Consider the following 21,997-nt stretch of genomic DNA (forward strand, 5'->3'; position numbering starts at 1 on the left):
TTGTTAAAAGATAACACAGTTTTACCCACTCTACATGTGAGTATTCAAATCAACTTTAATTTTCTACATCACCTTTAATATCCTTGTACAATTTAAGGTATAAGCAATAATACCTATTCGTTCCTCCATATTCCTCCACAGGTAATGTGAGCTGCCCTGATTTAAACATGGGGGGCATGGAGCAAAATTTGGACGGCAATAAAAAGCACCTGCACTTCACCTGTTTTATTTATTAACTTATGAATCTTTAAATCAATGCACTACATTCACTTTAAAGGAACCCAAGGTGCAAACTCTTTTTTTTAAAAATCCCATTTATGATTGTTTACTGTTTTTGTAAATTCCAAAAAAATGGTTTTCATATCTACAAACAAGGGAAAAAATGTGATGCAAAAACCAACACCAAATACTTGCAGTAACACTCCAACTGTTGTGGAGAAACCGTATTGTCATTACATGCCGGAGCAGGTCAGCTGCCTTTGGATTAGTGGTCATTGAAGCAGCAACAGAGAGCTCACCTCACCCAGCTGATCTCTTTTTAATGCTGGATTAGATTTCAGTCATCTGCAAGAACTCCCCTGTGCATGTTTGACATCTCGAGCAAACACTTGTTCTCAACCAGGTAAATAATTCCATTTAAAACAACAGCTCTGCATTGTACAGAACGACAAAGACTTTTAACATTTTGTTGATAGCTGAGCTTTATCTAATAGATTTATACCACATGAAAGAAAGCCAAGTTAGTAGTGTTATAGTACTCAAGAGCGGTTTGGATCTCAAGACCAACATTTTTAGGGTGTACTCACACTTGCAACCAGGGACATTCTTAACCAGCTCTGTGCGTGTGTGAAACCATGGGGGGCCGTTGTCTGGCCTGCGGTAGGTGTGAACTGCACTGCAGGTGGGGTAACGGCCCGATGGTCCTGCTGGAAGAGGTGGTCCAAACAGCGTGCCAAACTGGCATGGTGGGCCGCGCATGCGCACACACAACTCGACTCGACCCACGCGCAAAATGTGATGACGTTAGTACCGCGAGACGCTTTACACCACATAAACATCTGCTTTCCGTAATGATAGCGGTGTCAGAAGTGCTCTTTAGCCGATGAAAGGGTCAGAGTTGGTATTACCTGAGGATATATTAACGACACCACAGAGAACTCATGGAGGCAGAGGACAACATGACCGTCAGGACTTTTCTTTACTCAGCCGACAGTGGGACAGTAACGGATTGTAGCTGCTCATCATCGGGTCCGGGTATTTCCGAGGGTATAAATATACATATAAATACTGGTATATTAACCCATATAAACCAAAAAACGTGTCCTGTTCTCAAAATAGCAGTAATTTATATTGGTTAATAAACCAGTAATATGCGTTTATATGCATATTTGTACCCTCGGAATTCTGGTATTACTCGAACCCCTCATCATCACGTCGCTGCAGAAGGAGACCCTCCACTGCACCTCAGCACTTTTCAACAACTCACTAATTTCACAATTTAAATACACTATTTCTACCTTTGTTTTTCCAGAGTCGCTTAATGATAAATTAACATGATGACTGTCAGTGGAAACCGAGTTGAGCTGGTGATCACATCTGTTCTACCATGCCAGAAAAGAGACAGGGAGGGGGGGATTCCTGCTGTGAGCTTGGAACGGCCCGAGCTGGCAGTATGAGTACACCCTTAAAGTCTTGGTACCAGACTGACAGGACTCAAGATTTTTCGACATGACCAGCACTGATCTGCTTTCTTCAACTTCTTTAATGTGATAATAAGGAGAAGCATTTGGATGTTGCAATTTGACTTAAAAAAAATGTAGTTAGTTAGTGTCTAGTGTCTTATGTATCGTCACTAGGGATGGGCATTACATTGAGATTCAAGATATATCAAGTTGTCTATTTTGGCGATATAGAAAATTACAATATCGCCTATATCAATATAAATATATATATACATACATATATTTTTATTTTTCTATAGCTTAATTTTTATTAAAATTCTTGTTTTGCCCACCAGCGACACATCCAACTCAGTGAGTTTCAGTGCCTGCTGAAGAGAGGAGCTGCGCTCTATTTTCTCCTCTCTTAAACATAAACCACCAGTGAAAAAAGCTGGTGTGATAAGTGGCTAATGCTATCTTACCTCAGTGCCGACTTTCAGAGATGAAAACTACTCCTCGCTGATTCTCCTCCACGTCAAATCCTTCCTAGTCCGGTCCCGGTTAAAAAGGCCATGTCATACATCTCCAAGTGGTCACACACAGCTTCTACTGCATGGCTGTATGGGTGAACAGACCGGTGATCGTGTTGACGGCCTGACGTCATCGTCAACAAAGACTCTGACTGGCTTTCGTCATGCTAAACAGCCGCATGAGTTAATATTTTCAACTCTTGCGAATGTGCAAATGTGCAGATATGCGTAACATCGGGAGCGGGCTCACACGGCCAACGCACTTGACGTGCGGATCGGACTGCACCGCCGCACAGGAAAGATTTCGCATCTGGGACGCATACTGTATATTCATTGACTTTGTATGTAATCTGGAAGTACGGACATTTCGTGACGCATACGGTGTGAACGCAGCATTGGTCTTGAGTACAAGACTACCAGTCAGATCTGAGCAAACTAAAGACACCCAAGTTTGAATTTGAATTGAACAATGGTTCATAAGTATTTGACTTTTGGGATAAGAATGGGGTATTTACACTTATCTTATGAGTCTTTTAAGGTCCAAACACAAAGCTGTGTTTTGTTCTATGAAAACATCTGCATGTGACTGAAATACTGCATTAATCATGAATAATTAATGACTTTCTTACCTCCTCCGCATTGCACGGTGCAGTCCTGCCAACTGCTGTGTGTCCAGATGTAGAGATACTCGGGCTCCTTCTGCTCCTGGTTGCTCTTGTCTCGAGTTGCATTCAGGGACACCGTGTACTCGTAGTGGATCCCGTAAGTCTGGTCATGGAAGAGCAGCACCTGAGAGCAGGAGATAATGACCCATTGAAGAAAAGTCACCAATGGAACCAGATGATCTCTAACAGAGAGGGAAGTGATAACATAAATGAGCTGAAACCATTTCGTCAGACATGGGCAACTGTTAACACGACAGGGCCACAAAAATATGATTGTGTGATCCATGGGCCACGTTATAAACACTCAGCATTTAGAGTAACATTAATGTATTAATAACATTAATACAGGAAAGAACTAAGGGTTTGTGTGTTTTTGAAATTATTGTGTATTTTTTGTTATTCTGTGTATTTTTGTTGTTGTTTTGTGTGTTAACAGAGCATTATTTTTGACCTTTTTTATATTTTGTGTGTTTTTGTCATCATTTTGTAGATTTTTCTGTGAGTCTGTGTATTTTTGTTAATGCTTTGTGTATTATGAGTCATTTTGCATTGTGTGTTTTTTAAGTCAGTTTGTTCATGTCGGCATTAGGTCACCATCATCCGATAAGTCATCATCAACTGCTGGAAAGCAATTTGCTCTGGACTTAATGACAGCATCGCACAGTTGTTTGTCAGCTGTACATTCAGGAAATTAATATTCCATTAACCCTCATCTTAATGGTGCTCTATTGGTGGAGATCATTGGATTGTTCATAAAGGGATGGACTACACTAAGGTAGACGGGGGTGTTTAAACCATGGCAATGATACTGAAGAAAACTGTCAACAGGATTGATTCATTAAGTACTTTGATGGCCACTAAATTACCACCGCATTGACACTTACATTAAAATCAATGTGACGGAGCTGCCATGCAAGGCGCTAATCTACCAATGGGAGCTACTTGAGGTGTCTTGCCCAAGGACACTTTGGCACATGGACAGGTAGCCTATAGTCTTGGAATCAAACCCAACAGCAGCTTTAACCATTCATCCAAGGCAGGATGGATCCATGTCTTCAATATTTTAAAAGGGTTTTAGTAAACCTGTTTAATGTGTTGTTTCCAGGGTTGGGGTCAATTACATTTTTATATTTAATTTTTTCAAAATGCTGCTTGTCTGGTTTTTGTAGTCTCTGTATTTCTGTTTTGGTTTTCAGTCAGTAAAACAAAATAACCACACCATTTATGTTATTTTGATTTGGTTTTAAAACGGAATAACCAAACGAACAGTACACACATTTTCCAGTGCCTAGTTGTGAAATTCCCATGTTACCATACAGTCCACATTCAGCTGTCAATGGTATATGGAAGTGTAGCATTGAGAATGACAGTAGCTCAGCAACATAGTGGTATAAAGTGACAGAGGAAGAGCAGAGTGCGCAGAAGTCCCAACTTTACACATAATTGATTGCAACAGACCTCCAGACTTCATTTTTCCTTCACTGTATATAAAGCAAGTGTGTCAAACTCAAGGCTGATTTTTAAAAGTGTCTGTTGACCATAAACTACAACTCCCACAATGCATGTCAATTTTTAGATTGGCGAAGGCAAGGTATCCTGCTGTAGATTGCAGTGTTTCCACATCTGTGTCTAACTGAGGTGTATTTGAGAAAAAACAACCAGAAAAATGACACCAAAATGTCAAAGAAGAGAAAAATTGATGCAGAAAGAAGTAAATATAAAAAATGAGAACAGAAATGCATGTTTGTGCCTCAAGGCCCATGTCTTTTGCGTTATGAGGCAGTATCATTGGTCATTTTTTCATTCTTCTTTACTGAAGTTCTTTGTTTTTGTCTATTTTCATCACTGCATTTGTTGTAGTTTTAACCTGTAAAGTGCCTTTAAGTTTCTTGAAAAGCGTTTTTTAAATAAAATGTATTATTATTATTATTATTATTAGTATTATTATTATTATTATAAGGAGCAAAATACAGATTTTGACATCAAACACTGAGCTAAGTATGGCAAATTTTACCTCCAAGCAAAACATCAACTTGAGGAAGAATAAACAGGCAAACTGCATTCACATCAGAACGTGTTCAAAATAGCTAACACTGATGCAACACAATTCTTTGTTATACCAACTTTGGAATCAAGTTCATGTAATAACTTGTGTTTGATGAAGAATGTGTCTCTGTTATTTCCCTAAAAATATTGATCTTTGGACTAAAAAAAGAAGATGATTTGTTTTAATAACCAAGCAAAAACCTCACATATATATTTACATCTATACAAATCCATAGAATCTAACTTGAATAAATAAAAATTAAATAAAGTGACAGTATGTTAATGACGAGTCACTGTACATTTGTTATATATCGTCTTACAGTAACAACAATTGAGGGCAACCCTAATGCTGATGTGGCCCTGTGTGAAAATGATTGGACACCCCGATACAAAGTTTCATAGAATGGGTTTCCATAGCTTAGCAGCTGCAGCCAAGAAATCAATCATTAAGTGTGAAATATAAAGCAATGGTTGCAGTAATGCAATGCATGCCACCCTAAGTCACAATCAACTGGACGAGCTTAGGTTTGGTGGTCGCCATGGAAACAGTACTTGTCTGAATGGATTGTGGAAAGTGGAAAGCTTCCCATTATCAAACACCACAATTTTTGTGTTGGGTTGATGTTTACGGAGTTGGTCATTGTCATGCTCCCAAACCAGTATAAAAAGCAAAGTCATTAAAAAGAATGAATGGGCAAGTTGGATGTGGAAGCAATTGACTGGCCTGCTTGAGTCATGCCCTCAACCAGATAGAACACCATTGGGATTCCAGAATGAATGTCACAGGTTGGTTTCTATTCAGGTTTTACTTTGACTTTTTCTCTTTTGGGTTTTCTGTTTCATAACTGTTTTCCATTTCAGGCTACTTCACTCCCAGTGTTGATTACAATCAGCGACGTACAACAGGAGCAGTAAAGGCTGAAACATACCCACGCATACATCTGCTAAGTCCGCTCAGAGTCCTACTTAGTGCAAAGTTCAGATTTTAGGACCACGCTGACTTCTCCGCGTACCTGGTGTCACACAAGACACTGCTCTGCATTGTATCAACCTGCATTAAATGTAACACCAACTGTGTTTCACTGCCTGGTGAAACAGAGCCTTAGAGATGGAGACGATGATCTTAGAGGAGAAACTGGCAAACAAGCTACGAAAATACCAAGACCATTAAAACACATCCCAAGAGTACAAGGACCAATCCCAAGGATTGTGGGAAACGTAGGATTTTTTTGGAAACTAGGATGTGGCGGTACGCTTGACTATGAACGCTCTGAGGAGAGCGGACAGCCAGCACAGAGTCTCTCTCTGTGTACGTTCTGTCTGAGTATATTTGAGCCTTTAGGGTTAAGGGATTTACCCACAGTGGTGGCCCAGGTTAGATTCGAACCGGTCACCCTCCGATCATACGCAAGATCAATTTGTTTGGACGTTATGTGGAGTTTCTTTTAGCAATATTGCCTCGCCTACCTGACCACACGTCAGTGGTTAAATCCACATAGCCTGATAGGTCGGTGATCTCTAACTGACTTTTACCATCAGGTGTAAAGGAGACTTAGTGGGTCCCTTGGCAGACATCTTCTCCCACAGACCTCTTCGAACATAGCGCACTGTGGTCCCTGCGACCTCAAACTCTCCAGGAAGTTCAATCTTCCAGTCATTGTTGATGGACCTCTTACTGGAGTCTTTTAAGGCTGTTGAAAAAAAATAAAGAAATAAAGAAATTATCCTTATATGGTACAAAGAGTACTGCTCGCATGTACTGGTACATGACAGAGCTTTGACATTTCCTAATTGTCCATAAGGAATTGCTTCAGCTTTTTAAAGGATGGTGGGCTGTGAGTCGAGCTCTAAGGTGAATTTATAAAACAGCTGTTAAACTACATCCCAATAAAAACAAAGAGTGGCTGATTATCATACTGTAACTTAGTGCTGTGCAATATGGAGAAATTGTAATATCACGGTATAAGTAGAGGTATATCCTGACAACAACATATATAAAATATAGTATTTCTTCCTTAAAATTACATGACAGTAATGGAAAATTGCTATTCATTATATATATATATATATATATATATATATATATATGAATGAACAAAAAATAAATTTGTAAGCGGAAACGCCACCAGGGGGCACACAAACCAACAATAATGGCCACTGCTGTTGTTTTAAACCGTACCTGTAGTGAGTTTTACTCACAAGTTCCATCAAAGATCATATATGATAGTAGAAGTTTTAGCAGCAGAGTGGAACCAAGACCACACACATTAAATTAGTGATATACACTATAGAGGGTTATATACGGTAGATGTTTCTATATCGCACTACAGCATTACTGTAACTACATCATTATCCAACTATTGCAATCGGTCATGATGGAGCATTGAGACGTCTAAACCTGAGCACATTTGATCTCTCGTTGTAAAATAAATGAACAGGCTGGTTTAAAATCTGCTGAAAAAGAAATAAACAACAAGAACAACGAGCATCCTCACCCAGAAAACTATGCGAGGGTTTGTCTTCGACCACTTTGATCCTCCTGGCTCCAGCAGGGATCACTACGGCCTCGATGTAACCTGACAGGGAGACAGAATGACAGAGGTGAGATGATCACCACTGTCTAAGACGGGTGTCAAACTCATTTCAGTTAAGGGCCAAATACAGAGCAGTTTGATCTCAAGTGGGCCACAAATTTTAGGAGGGAAAATGAACAATTTTGACATAAATTGTGCAGTTGTTTTTAATATCAGTCCCTGCCGAATCTACACTTCAAAAATTCTTGGAAAAACTGCAAGTCCCTAAAAATATTGCAGAGTTTCATTAAAATCTACAACTGGATTATTTGGTAATTCACACAATAATTTATGTTATCTCTGTCATTTTTATTTTCTCAAATTGGATGCTCTAAAGGGCCGGATTTGGTCCCGGGGCCTTGAGTTTGACACGTGGTCTAAGAGCTGCAAAAACCCAAAGTTAGATATACTCCCAATGATGTTTAATTACTATAACAGTGCTAAAATAACACTATTGACTACCAATTTAAGATAAATCTTCTTGGCAGTATCCAAGGTTGTTCTTTCCCTGGCTGCTGCAGTTTCCTCCAACAGTCCAGACAACATGCAACTTCAAGTGTCAAAATCAATAGGATTTATTAGGTTTCCCCAAAAAACACAGCCAAGGCGACTCTCCAACACATACAGTATCTGGTGTTTTCAATGGCGGATGTTTATTTTGGGGCTAAAGCTGAAAGATTTGAATTGCTGAAATTAAATGTTTCACAATGTGTGGTGATATCACGGGAAACACCAAAAACAAACTAAAAAAAAATGGTGTCATGCAAATTAATGTCCTACATGTCTGGTGAAGAAACAAGAAATCATGGAAAAAATGAAACCCACATTTAAAAAACACATCTACAGTATGATACTCTACATCCCACAATGCAATGGGACATGTTTCTGACAATATCAATGAATACAGTGTAAATTAAAACAAACTTCCCAGTGGCAATTTTAACTTTTTACGTCCTTTTAAAGCAAATTGTCTTTGATTCACTGATCTATGAGATCAATATCAACTTTATCGGATAAAAAAAAATATACTGTATATATATATATATTTGTCTCCAATACTTTTAATGTTTAGATCATAGCCGTGTTACTTATCGGAACCCTCAGTAGCATAAACCCGACCCTGCTGCTGAAGCACACCAAACATCGGCGGCCTCCAGCGGGTGCAATATACAAACGGGTGCAATAATACAAACCACATATTCGGACTCAGGGGAATAAAACATGTCCGCTGGTGCCACATTTTCTATGAAATGATCACTTTTTTGCACCTAAATTGAGGGTTTCGCCTCTATGCGGGAGCAGACGGACTCGGGTGGAGCAGACCTTTCCGCTGACATCCTGTTTGGCCCAATCCGAGCACTTTTGGAAAACCAATGGGAGAAGAACTATCAACGCTGGAGCCGCTTTCACACTGCTCTCTCCACACAGTACGGAGGTGGAGCCCTTCCCCTGCGTGGGTGTGGTTTCAGAGCTCTAACTGGCACGCCCCCACCGTATTAGAGCAGAGAGGAGTGCTTGTTTTTCCATGATTTTTGAGACCTAATTTTTTTCCATCTTTCAAATTTGGCTCAGTGGTCAATGACGCATGTTTCTGTGGTGTGACAAACTCATAACACAAATGTATCTCTGCTTTACACAGATTTTAAGTTCCTGTTTCAATAGCCACAAACAACTTTTAACTAGTCTTAAAACATGTAACGTTGTACAATTTAACAATTGTGACGCACCATGAAAAAACCAGGGGGTTGTGACAATGATTTCACATAGAAATCAAAGAATTCTTAAAAATGTTATGGCCATTTCAACGTTGGCAGTATCCAAAGGTCATAAAGGGAGAAAAAAAAGCCCAGCTGACTTATAATTTTTACCCTTCTGCTGCTGCTACATTTAAAAACACACACAACAAATGTTTTTGTGCTCTTTCTCTGTTCCTCTCATGTCGACTTGTTCCTGGGTTTTCATGGGGCGTCAGATATGTAATATTTTACAAAAATCGACTTTGCAATTTTTTTAAAAACACCACTTATCACAACCCATACACCAAATGTGCAACATTTAAAAACGTTTGTCAAATTGTTTCGATGAAAAAAACCTTGAGGTGAATCCTGGTTTAGATTAATGTGACATTGTAAAAATATTTAAATGTTGAATTGTACGTGTACTCAGGCAGAAAGTGCTTTCCAATTCCCTTTAAAAGAAATTACAAGTCACACAAGTCACACACAAACAAAGTCCCACCTGAAAACCAGGTAGCTGCACCATCAACCCCCCCCACACCACCTCATATCAGACACTGACAAACCATGGCTCACTTGGTTTTACACAGCTCAATTGATTATTCATGCAAGGGCACTGGGAGCATATTCACTCATGGAAATCCAAGGTCTTATTACACATTGTTATTTCCATCTTTTATAAAAGTGTTTTTGCTGGTTATAGAACAGTGCAGCCAATCTGATTATGCAACTGTAGCAATGTCTACATCACCAGGAGAGCCAACGGTAATAGTAGTGGTAATAGTAAGAGCCCCAGTAAAACCAAGCAGTGCAGAAACACACACACACACACACCCACTCCGTGCACCTTACATGAGAAACACTTGGGGACGGCTCTGGGTTTAGCCATCACACAGGTCGATACCCTCTTACACTGTCTAGTGGTAACTGGAGAGCAGGACAAGGAATGGGAGTAAGAATTAAATTTAGCAAAAGTACACAAACACTGACTGCCTTTACTCTTTCATGAGTATTATTGTTTCCCCTACATCATTTATTATTTTTGCATTCAAAACCCGACACATACTGGTGCATGGACACACAATATTCTTAATTTTTCATTATACAAAAAAAAGAAGAAGAATCTGCTTTAAAGGTGGAAAATAGGATTTAACTAAGCAAAAAAAGTGTCAAGAGCAGTGTTCATTTGGTTGACTAAATTTTCTTAAGTGACAACTAGACTATGACCAACTTTAAGAAAACAACAAAAAAAACATGTTAACAAAAACTTAATCAAAATTACAATTATATTTTTCTCTGACTAATATAAACTATAAATTTGTCACATTGTGATGAGCATTGATCACATAAAATCTGTCTGTGTGTGTTTACAATCTTTAATGTCATTCAATATCAGGTTGATCAATGGAAATTGAATCTTTAAAAAATGCAATAATTCTTCTGCTTCATATTTTAGTCGAGTATCTGTAACAGATTTAGTCGACAAAAATCTTAATGTGATTTAGTTGACTAAAATGACTACATTTTGACCAAAACTAAGTCAGTCGCATTTTAGTCAAAAGACTATGACTAATAAAAAAAAATCCAAATTTGTTTTGTTAAACCAATTAAATAATGAATGACATTGATAAGGTGGTTGGTTAAACACTCACCCATTCCTTTAGTGTGGTTGAAGTCTCCTCTCACTATTTTGCAGGAGCGTCCATCCCCGTTGCAGACTCCACAGCGGTCCTCCTTGGCCGCGGAGCCGATGATGCCGTCGCAGCCAATTTTCTGGACAAAGAAATGAAAAATTAGAAAACAAAGATATGTCTTTGAATGTCTCATGGTGTGTACATGCACTGAACTGTAAAGCTGGCATTTTAACGCATACAGAAAACTGAAATATAAATAACAGTGTAACTACATAATTTCCCTTATCTGCCCTGCTGCTGCTGCTTCGTCTGTGCTGTATTTTTGTCTGCATCTAATAGGAGCCTCTCTCTAGAATCAGAATCAGAATCAGAAATGTTTTATTTGCCATGTACAGTTTTAAGGACAGTACAAGGAATTTGACTCTACATCTCTATCAAAAAAAAAACAAATAATGGAATTGATCAGCTGGTCTCTCAATGCAATCAACCAACTTTTTTCAACAAAGAGAACGGGCAGAGGTGAGCCTGAGGATGTGGAAGACATCTATGGAATTATAGTTACAGGTACTGTATGCTGTTGATTGGAGCTGGTAATTATCTGACATATCCCAAAGTCCGGATTGTGTTGGCAGCATTTTCGGGAAGTCTGCCAGTCATTTCTGATGGATTGGGAAGGCTCTCAACTCACTCTGACTCATGCGATATACTTCGGATCGTCTAACTTGGAGAAGTTGAATGCTCAGCTTTGGAGATAAGGCCACCATATTGGATTACTGCTGAGTGATTAACTGTAGGCTGCACAGAAAATGTTGGGTGTCAGCCGGCCGAAAACAAATTCCTTATTGTACATTCAGCTCCCCACAGCCAGCCATTGAAGGCTGGTTCATCTATTCACCAGGATGTTGCGTCGACTGACGCTCCATCCCCTCCTCTCCCCACCACCACCACCTGGAGCTTTGTTTCTCAACTCAGATCAACCCAAGGTCGTTTCATGTCATCTGCGCCTACACATTCTTTGGCTCCCATCCTCTCTCCATCTCACGCAGTGGCTGCTGGAGGGCCCCCCAGCAGCAGGCTGCAATCCTCAACCCCACAAGTCCCTCCCCCCGACCATATGTGCTATGTCAAGTTTTGTTGTAATTGTTTTTCATGGGCTTATGTGCTGAGGAGTTTTTTTCCTAGTCCTATACCGTGCGCCTCTAAGGAAACATAGTGTAGGATCTGCCTTTTTTCCCCTCTCCTTTCCTCTTGTTTTTCCATTTTTCATCTAAGTATATGGGGCGCTGCCCTTGTGGCGACCCACAGTTCTCCCTCTCCTGTCTGCCCATGTTATGTGTGATTTTATTTTCATGTTTCTGAGATGGGATGTAACTGAAATGTAAATTTCCCCTTTGTGGGACGAATAAAGGATATCATCATCATCTCATCTCATCAATCTGTGCTCAGCTAGTAAGCCTGATGACATTAATCGATCTAAAATCATTTTAAAAGGTAATCAATCGATTGTATCGATACAAGGAAATCACACATTGGATTTAAGCACGGCAGAATTTATATGGATGTGTTTTAAAAACGCTTTGATTAAGTCATTGTCACGCGCCAGCAGACAACAACCAAAACGGAGAAGCTGGCAGGCGAGAAATGGATGGAACCACCTTTGGGTCCAGTGTGTGGAAACACTTTGGCTTTAACACAGATGGAGATATTCTAAAGGAGTCGCTCACTGTGCCAACCGTCGACCACCAATTGGTTGCACTTCATTTTTTAAATTACTATTGTATTATTATGTATAAAAAAAAAACAAGCAGAAGAGTCAGATAAACCTAATATGTATTTTTATTGAAAATGTAATGAGTATTGAAAATTAGAGCAGAAAAGTTAGACTTTCTTCAAATAAAATGTGAATAAATTTGCCATTAAATGTTGTGAGTGATTATTTACCTCCTGTTTTGCACCCAGGTGTGGCTCGTTCCCAGTCAAGCCTTGAGTGTTTGGACACAAAATGATGGTTGGATCTGTCAATGTTACCCTCCATGTGTCCTGCTGCGTTTTTGTACCGTGCTCCCTGATTCCCTTGTGCCTCCTTTGGATTTGAGTTTTTGTAAGATTTTTAATCATTAAAATGGACTGGTTCTATAAACAAGACGCCTGCCTGCTGCCTCACTCTCTCTGCGCTTGGGTCCTCATTATCAACTCTGTTTCATGTGTTTTTGAAGTAATTTAGCATATTTTCCTCTAATTTTTTTGTTTTTGTTGTTTTGTGTGTAGTGATTCAATTTGTGTATTTTTGTTGTCATTTTGAGATTTTTGAGACATTTTTTGTGTATTATTTCAATTCGACTTTATTGATATAGCACCAATTACAACATCTCGTAGCGCTTATCAAAATATAAAAATATGAATAATTAGATTTTCTCTCATTTGGGGCCTATACTACGAAGTTAGAAAATTATAAGCTGTCGTACGAATCCCGATTAGAACTCGCTAAGTTAAGAGAGTTGATTTTAGCCTGAATACGTGCGCACTCTTGTGACAGAGGAGGAGCTTACATCGTCAGACCAATCACAATCACAGTGAAACTGTGTAGAGCAACTTATAATACATCTTTAAAAATATGAAGAATTAAAATCCATAATTCAGACCAAAAACAACACTGTTGCTGCAATAAAAGCAGGAAGTAATCAATGCAGGAATTGATGAACGTTAATGCTTAAATTAGTGAAATTATAAACGGAGAATAAACAGACACTGATGAGTTTCACATTCACTTTTACCTTGTCTGTGGCTCAGCCTACAATCATAAGGTGGACAATAATTGTATTTTATATTATCTTACAGGACTGAGGCTCTCAGCGTCACCACATAATACATTAATTAATTAATTTATCGATAGGAAAGCGTCCAATGCACAGGCTTTATCAGCTGACTAATGTAGGTCAGTCTATCAGATAAAAATCTCTATTTCCTACAGGATGTCATCGGTAAATGAAAGGATAAATATTCTCTCTCCTGTCAGCGTCACATCAGATCCACACAGAGATGTGTTCACACAATGATCCTCCTTTTATCGTCAGCTTGTTCTAAGAGAACTGATTGGTCAGGAGGCGGGACTTTAGTACTCGCTCAGATCTGAACCAGAACAAAACCTGGTCCCAAACAGGTTAGGTGTTCAGCCGAGTTACCATGGTGATTTAGCCCCGTAAGACATCTATAGCACACAGATTCAATTCCGAAAGTTTGCACAGTAAGAGGAAATCCAGCTTCATAGTACAGGCCCTTAAAGTTGGGTTTTTTGTTGTTGCCATTGTGTGTTTTGCCGTTACTTCAGGGGCCACTCAAAGTAAGAGCGAGGGCCACATGTAGCCCCCAGGCCGCCAGTTGCCCACGTCTGCTCTAAAGCATGCAATGATGTTTGCTCATGTTTTTACAGGCACAAACCATTAACTACCAGTAAATCAGAGCCCTGATGTCAATATTAATGTTCCGCAGCAAATCACTGCCTCTGTACTGACATCATAAACACACATGGATTATATAACGCTGTTGTGCTGACTCTAGGTGTTGGGGATTGTTACTAATACACACGTCATCGCTGACATCTAAAAACTAAGTGCTGTGTGAGTCCACGGATGCCATAATTACATCCATATTTGACTTTCTGGCCCCGCTCTCACACACTCAAATACACACACACACACACACACACACACACACAGGCACAGGGAATACCTCCCACGTGCATCTGCATCAAACAATAGTAAATAAACTCAAAAACCAACTCCAGCCTGGAGACTGGAGCCAAATAAATCAAAACGTCCCCTGAGGGCCCGGCTGTGCTCCACTGTCAGCACAAACCTTCCACTAAAGATACTGGGCTTCACAGACCTGTGCTCAGGCTTGTGGTGATTACAATCATATTAAACCAAGTAAATTATTAGGTAATGCTCCCCCCTGCATCACATTTTATAAAACATTGAAAGAAACAAACAATGGGTCACTGCAGCTCGGTCCTGAAATATACAGCACTTAAAGCTGATGATTGTTTATTCGATAACACTATAATGTTGGCCTCAGAGATCAATGAATCACACATCATTTACTCTAAAAAAGAAAAGAAAAATGGTTAAAATTGCTGCTTGAGAGTTGTGAAAGGGAAAAAGATAAAGCATTGACAGAATGTCAGCAGTACTTTTTACTCTCTATACAGATATATATAAAACTCACGAATATTAAAGAGACCCGTTTTATATCTTGAGTGTCTATCTTTAATGTCTGTGTACATTTCTGTATGATTACATAGTAGGGGTGTGCATTGTCATGAATCTGACGATACGATACAATTTGCAATATCAATAATTACAAATTTCACCATTACATGAAACTTGCGAGAACAAGTAGATTGCAACTGTAAATTACTCTATTATCTGTTTTAGATGAACTTTTTTTTTAAGGCAATTTCTATGGGTTTGTAACTATTTCCTGTGAGTTCTGTTAGAATTATCGATGCTCTTATTTTGAAGGACATTAATAGTGAGTAAAATGAAAGAAGACGTTCTATAAGACGTGCGTAAAACGGCATAAGTAAGAGTTTGGAGCGATCATATTTCAGACATATTTTTGTTTAAGCACATTAAGCTGATTGAGGCACAAAGTTTGTATTTACATGAATCCACATTAATACCGTCGTGAAACTACTTTTTTTGGTCTTATTTCAGTAGTTGCTAACTTTAGCTTTAGCTATGAAGCTTCTGCATCTCACAAAAAACCATACCCTTGGTCAGGTTATCAGTGTGTTTCATTTCTGTAAGAAATATAGGCAAAAGTAGACAAAAATAAGGTTTAAATGCATTTCATTTATGTCATGACTGAGATGAAAGGAGATACACACAAATTATTTGTGGTGTGTTAATTTATTATTTTGCATTCTAATTTGAATTTGTCATTGTTAAAAGGAGAAAATAGTAAAATACATGATATCATTAAAACGTTAAAATTCATGGTATATTCTGTGGTTTTAAATAAACAATTTCAAGGTTGTGATTTTACACATTTTGAACATTAAAGGAGTTAAGGTTAGATATTTGTTAACATACATGTATATCAGTGACGTGCCATCAGGGTAGGCAAGGTAGGCAGTGCCTACCCAACTGTGAATTGATATTTTGATTCTTTGTTTTAATGATAATATAATTATAAATTATATATTTTTCCATTTCCAATAGCCTACAGTACCTATAAGTTTGAAAGTGTCTGCATTTTGTGCGTTTCAAAGACCAAATTACTAAACAGCGCTATTTCCTGGAACAGCTGCACTTTTTTTTTTTTTCCCACTCCGCTGTAAGGCAGAGGGAGGCCACGCCCCCTCCCAAAGGCACGTTGCTCCTTTGCCTCTGTTCCCATTGCGTGTTTTTACATGTTTGCGCATGCGCAGTCAGGTCCCCAAGATGACAACCATTTACGTTCAAAGGCAGCGTAGAGAGCTGCCTTTGGACGTAACCGTGCTATGCTAAATGCTATACGTAAGTTCACAGTACATTAGTGAATAGATGCCATGTGACCGCTGCTGCTACGTTCTCTAGCTAGTGGGCGGGATAACACTACAGGCAGGATGACAGCGCTAGAGATGATAGAGAAACTTTTTTTTGAGGAAAAACGACAGCTTTTAAAAGATGGAGACCAACACCTGAGCTACCAGACCTTCAGCAAAGGTATGGTCAGAACATGTTTCATACTTTCTACAGTGAATGGTACAAAAGGAAGGATTGGCTTTGTGGATGCTCCTCACTGAGGCTGTTCTGAGTTGTTTTTGTCATTTTCTCTGTGTTTCCAACACAAACGAACAATGGATGCGCTGCCGTGTCATGAGATATATCTTGTTGGGAGAGTATGGAGGCTATATTAAATAATTGTTTATGTTTCTTTAATGGTGTTTATGATATTGATTTTGTTAGATGGCTAAATGCTTGTTCATGTGGATTTTGTTGGGTTTTTTCTTTCTTATTATGCATTTCATATTTGTACATTGAGATGACTTTGTTGGAAATTGCTTTATACAAATAAAATTGATTTGAATTGAATAAACACTTGACAGCAGAAACATATGAAATTGTTATTGGTGGTCTCGATTTGCAACGTGCCTACCCAACTCTAGTGGCCACGGCACGTCACTGATGTACTGTATATTGATATTTTCTCCTTAGCTCTTACGGTGCCGACGGTGCTGATACGGTGTTATTACTCAGCACAAAATGTTAAAGGGACTTCTTGGAAAATAAAACATTGTGAAACATGCGTTTAAGATCCAAACCATTCTTCAGCATGGGAATTACTAACAGTAACTAACTGTAATTCAAATAAATACATCAAAAACAAGTGGTGAGTTTATCAAACTGTCAAAATAAATTTTACAAAAAGGTTTAACTTTTGCATCTACAACAGATTCTGATTCCTTTAAGTTCTTTTTTTTTTTTTAAAGTAACCACAAACATCTATAAAAGTGTTCAGTATGTTTTATGAAAATAAAGAGCAATCAACTTCCAGTTAAAATGCATTGAGTAGTGAGGTAGTTTAACAAGGTCTGATGTGGTTCACTGACACCTAGTGACCAGGCGTTTACATGCTATGCAAATGTTAGCACGATTAAATTGTTTTTTTTTTTTAGTTCAAGAACATGATTTAAAAAATTAATTTGGACATCGTTTGGATCGATACGATAATTGCGTGGTGAAATATTGCGACATGTCGCCGAATAGCTTTTTACATAGTATTGTTTATTTGCATAAATTCCCAATGGCTGTCTACTAACCCTAGTGGCTAGTATAAAGTATAAAACATGCATACCTGACACCTCCCATTAACACACAGGTCGGCCTCGTAGGGTCCACAGGGCGTTCCGTCCATCACTCGCTCTGCCATCAGGATGGGGACGTCACGACCAACGGGGCTGCAGAACAGCACACAAGGTTTTTCTGTTCATGAACACACAAAACAAAGTCAATGACAACTAACGTTTTCATAGTCAGACCACTGCTTACTAAACACAAAGTATTGTAGAAATAAAGAGGTTCAATGTTTGTGTATGATTCAATAATTTGTTATCAGCTTTTCACAGTTCTGGAACGACACACTTTAAACATTTGGATGTCAATTTGATATATATTGGGATACTGTGTTTCAACCAGGGTTGGGGTCATTATAATCGCATAATTAATGATTAATTACAGTTATAACATTATAAGAATTTAATTGTAATTGTGAGTTCAAATAAATGGCATGAGATTTCTATATAATGTGTCAATAACAATTTACGTTAGGCAAACCTGGGGAACCATGTTACAGTTCCATTGCTTACACATACGTAATTAACAATTATTAAAATATGTTTCACATCAAGTTTTACCACTACCTTTCAGTTCTCTTGAGGATAAGTTTACCATTAGAAAAAATAAATTGAGGGGTATACAGACTATATTCATACCAATACTTTCATGGATAAGGAAGCCAAACAAGGTAACCCAGAGATAAAAAAAACCCAACTAATTAGATGATAAATAATATTTATTTAGTGTATTTTACAGCTAATTTAAGACATGGATCAAAACTCACCAGTTATCATAAGAGATGCTCACAGAAAGATAACATGAATAATTAATTGAGGACGTAATTGTAATTGACTTTGAGGGGAAAAATTATAATTATTGCGTGCTACGATCACTGTAATCATAACTGAGTTGTAATGGAACTTGGATAATTGAAGACAAAATTATACTAGTACAGTGGGGTACGTGTACCCCTAGGGGTACATGAGCACATGGGGTACTCGGACAGATTTAACAAGCAAATTCACCACAAACTACCAGTAATATTGCTCAATAAATTACTATTTTTTCTGGTAATTTATTCAAACAGGATTATTTTATGCTGTAGAGGCCATTTTATCACACTTCTGGCTATAGGAGACAATAATTAGCTACATTTTACAAAGGTGAGCCTATTTATTTACTATTGAAGTAATCACATATAAGTTGCATGATATACTGTATTCTTTTTAAATAATTTACACTTTGCACACATTGTTTTTAATTTGTAGATTATGCCTTAGGAAACCAATGTTTGAGACACATTTAGGGGTTTATGAGAGCCCGCTGTTCCACATATAAAAAAGCAAATGAAATTATGGAGACGGTACTTATGATATGAAGACGGGGTACACATGATTTGACAAAAATGCAAAGGGGGTACATGGGACAAAAAAGCCACTAGCCACCACTGCACTAGTATGATTAGGATGATGAGCGTTCCCACTGAAGTATACGTACGTTCAAGTTTCCCAAAATGCATTTCCAACCTACAACGATAAAAACCTGAAGCACACTGAGGCTAAATATCTCTGCTGATTCTCCACCTTTGAAAATTCTGAAAACATTTTAAGTGAGAAAGTGACCAAGTAGATTATCAACATGCGCTCATTTGATCCATAAAACTCACGGAAACACATTTCAGAGATTTCCGGATACCTGCTATTGTGCTACTGACAAAACTTCCGGTTAACTTCAAAATAAGATCCCTATTTACCAAAGAGTTCAAAAAAAGCAATGGAAGACGAGAAGATATGTTTCTACTTTGAAAAGGGGATGTTTGATTTTTAGCTTGAAGCTAGTCCCAGGACCATTTTACATTCTGCTCGCAATGCATCATGGGAAGGTTGAGTATGACCAGTGTGCCCACCATGCATACTTCTTAAATGCCCCCATATAGTATACATCCTGATATTTCTCACGTATTAAATCTTCATACTATCTAATGTGAATTTTGACGTCAAACTTAGTAGGAGTAGTTTGCTAGTAAAACATTCTTATCAGAGACTTTATTTCATTTAACTTCTGTGTGTGTTTGTAATCTGAGTGATTTAAACATGACCCCCGGCTCAGCTGCACACAGGAGATAAACGCTCAAAATCCTATTTTTTAGCTTTATTTCACTCTCAATCATCCTGTCTTGTTCACATCCATAATTCATAACTTTGAGGCAGCATTTTAATGTCATGTCACGGTCCGCTCCAGAGTAAAAGTTAATTATACATCTGTGTCAATGTAGGTGTTTGGAAACCTTCATTTTTTTTTATTCGTTAATGGTTCACAATGGCTTCAGCACTTCAGTGTGCTCTGAAAATTATAGTAAATCAACGATTACAACTCTGCATGTGTGCGGTTAACACAACAGGAGCAGTTAAAATAAATCAGATCCTGATGAATACAGATTCCCATAAAAGGAAGTTAGATGCAGGAAACTGCTCATGCATTTTAGGCACGTCTGTCAAACGTTGGCAGTGAAAAGCAGAGATAAAAAGACTTGAGGGTTTATCATAAGAATGAATTAGCTGAGGTGCTTCAGAAATATGAGGCTTTAGAGAACTGAATTCAAACTAGTGATCGTTTGCATCACAAGTCCAACTACTGAAAGACGTTATGGCGTAATACTTCTGTTTCTCAGACCCTGTCCACTCTACGTGTGGTCTGCTAAAAATATATATATTTATCTACGGTTTGGCCTGTCATCCACACAAAAACGCAAGATAAGGTCATTACCTCATTCAGTGGCAGCTATCTTCAGAATTTCTCCCCCCTCAGTGCCAGCCATTTTAGAGCATTTTGACTGATTTTTAAAGACCCACTAAATAGATTGTCCTATGACAATCTGAAATCTGACACCAGATTATGAAAGAGTAAAGTCTCTACTTTCATCAGAAAAAGAAAATTGTTTGTAGCTTGTTTCGTTCCTCCGTAATCAGCAGTAGAATAGAGCAAGTTTTACACAAATCGCCAGTTCAATCAATAATCCACTCAGGTCCATACATTCTGTTAATATGTGGTGCTGTGAGCTGCTGGATACTTCACAATATCACTCCGTTGCGCCGTAATCTCCCTCGTTCCTGCTTCTTCCTCCTTAGCTAATGGTAGCGTCAGTGGCTAATCTCTCATCCAAAGGTACTCTGCTGCCACCTTCAGGGCACCAGTTGGTCACTACATCAACAGAGAAGCCTTATATTCACAGTAGATCTCCGTCACAGTGTATCCTAGCAACTTCCGTGAAAAAACGCAATTGACGTAATATTACGTCAATGGCACTGAGTGAGTTTTGAAAAACTCCAAATAAAGTGAAAATTTGAGAAAACTCTAGTTTTGTATTTGAGTGTGGACACTGATAACTGGAGTTTTAAGTTTTCAAACGTCATGGGGACTGTGCTGCCGGCATTGATGTGGGGTAGCGGAGCCCGGTTGGGAGTGCTTGGGTACGCCTGCTTTTTGGTCTGTGGCTGGCAGGGTGGCCCTGCTTGGGCGGTTGATGGCGTCCTCTCTCGTCGGAGGGCCGGGGCCACCTTCCTGTGGACGGTGTTGTATCGTGCGGGCCCTGATTACGCCCTCCTCATTGTGTGCATTGTAGCATTTTCAATAACAACATGTTACACTAAAGCTGTGGTTCTCTCTCATTATATTTCGTTCGATGCTGCCCTGCTGGCAGCACTCAGAAGCACAATCTCATTACGCCAATCCTGAGTGGCTGGTGAAATATGTCCATCTGCCGCAGGGAGTACCACCTACTATAAGTAACGTGGATACTACGCCATTCAAAATAAGCACCTCTCACTCAATTAACCAGAGAATCTGGGTTATTTTGAATAACCTAAAGTTCTCTAACTTTTTGGAGTTTTTCCCCACTTTGAATGAAGGTGCACTTTCAGGCCCCACCTTCACCCATTGTTCCCCATTTCCTGATAAGTCACATTTTCAGGGAACAAGTAATCTAATATTTAATAATAAATCAAAAAATTATATTAAAGCAGTTTTAATCTGCATGAAAAAACAAATTTAAAAATACAGGTAAAAACAAAACATTGTTTGCAATCTGGGCCAAAATGCTTAAAAAGCTAAAAAGGAAATTCAGTGCAAGCAAAAAATGAACTAACTGGGAACAGGTAACATATCATTTTATAATGAAAGTAACATATTTCATAAATATATCAAAACTCAAACTAAATTAAACTAATTACCTACAAAAAAAAAACAAATATAAAAAAAATATAGGGAATAACAAAACATTGTTTGCAATCTCTGCCAAAAAGCTTAAGAAAATTAAAAAGGAAATTATTTTT

At 38.5% G+C, this 21,997-nt stretch overlaps 1 protein-coding gene across 3 annotated transcripts in view; it reads right to left on the minus strand.

Annotated features, from left to right (window-relative positions):
- The window catches only part of adamts17 (ADAM metallopeptidase with thrombospondin type 1 motif, 17), a 148,068-nt gene that overhangs the window by 24,316 nt on the left and 101,755 nt on the right, over positions 1-21,997 (minus strand). For 2 of the 3 annotated variants that reach the window (XR_003673824.1, XM_028443271.1), the window contains exons 14-19: positions 17,686-17,813; positions 10,864-10,984; positions 10,064-10,138; positions 7,398-7,478; positions 6,436-6,593; positions 2,821-2,980 (exon numbers count right to left, since the gene is read on the minus strand). Coding sequence is in view for 2 of the 3 variants with exons in the window: in XM_028443271.1 (XP_028299072.1) it covers positions 2,821-2,980; positions 6,436-6,593; positions 7,398-7,478; positions 10,064-10,138; positions 10,864-10,984; positions 17,686-17,813 (723 nt within the window). In the remaining variant the exon portion in view is untranslated. The remainder of the gene's footprint in view (positions 1-2,820; positions 2,981-6,435; positions 6,594-7,397; positions 7,479-10,063; positions 10,139-10,863; positions 10,985-17,685; positions 17,814-21,997) is intronic. The other variant, XM_028443272.1, reaches the window with a different exon arrangement.

This window comes from Gouania willdenowi, chromosome 3, assembly GCF_900634775.1.
Source record: "Gouania willdenowi chromosome 3, fGouWil2.1, whole genome shotgun sequence".
In the NCBI taxonomy this organism is placed as follows: domain Eukaryota; kingdom Metazoa; phylum Chordata; class Actinopteri; order Blenniiformes; family Gobiesocidae; genus Gouania; species Gouania willdenowi.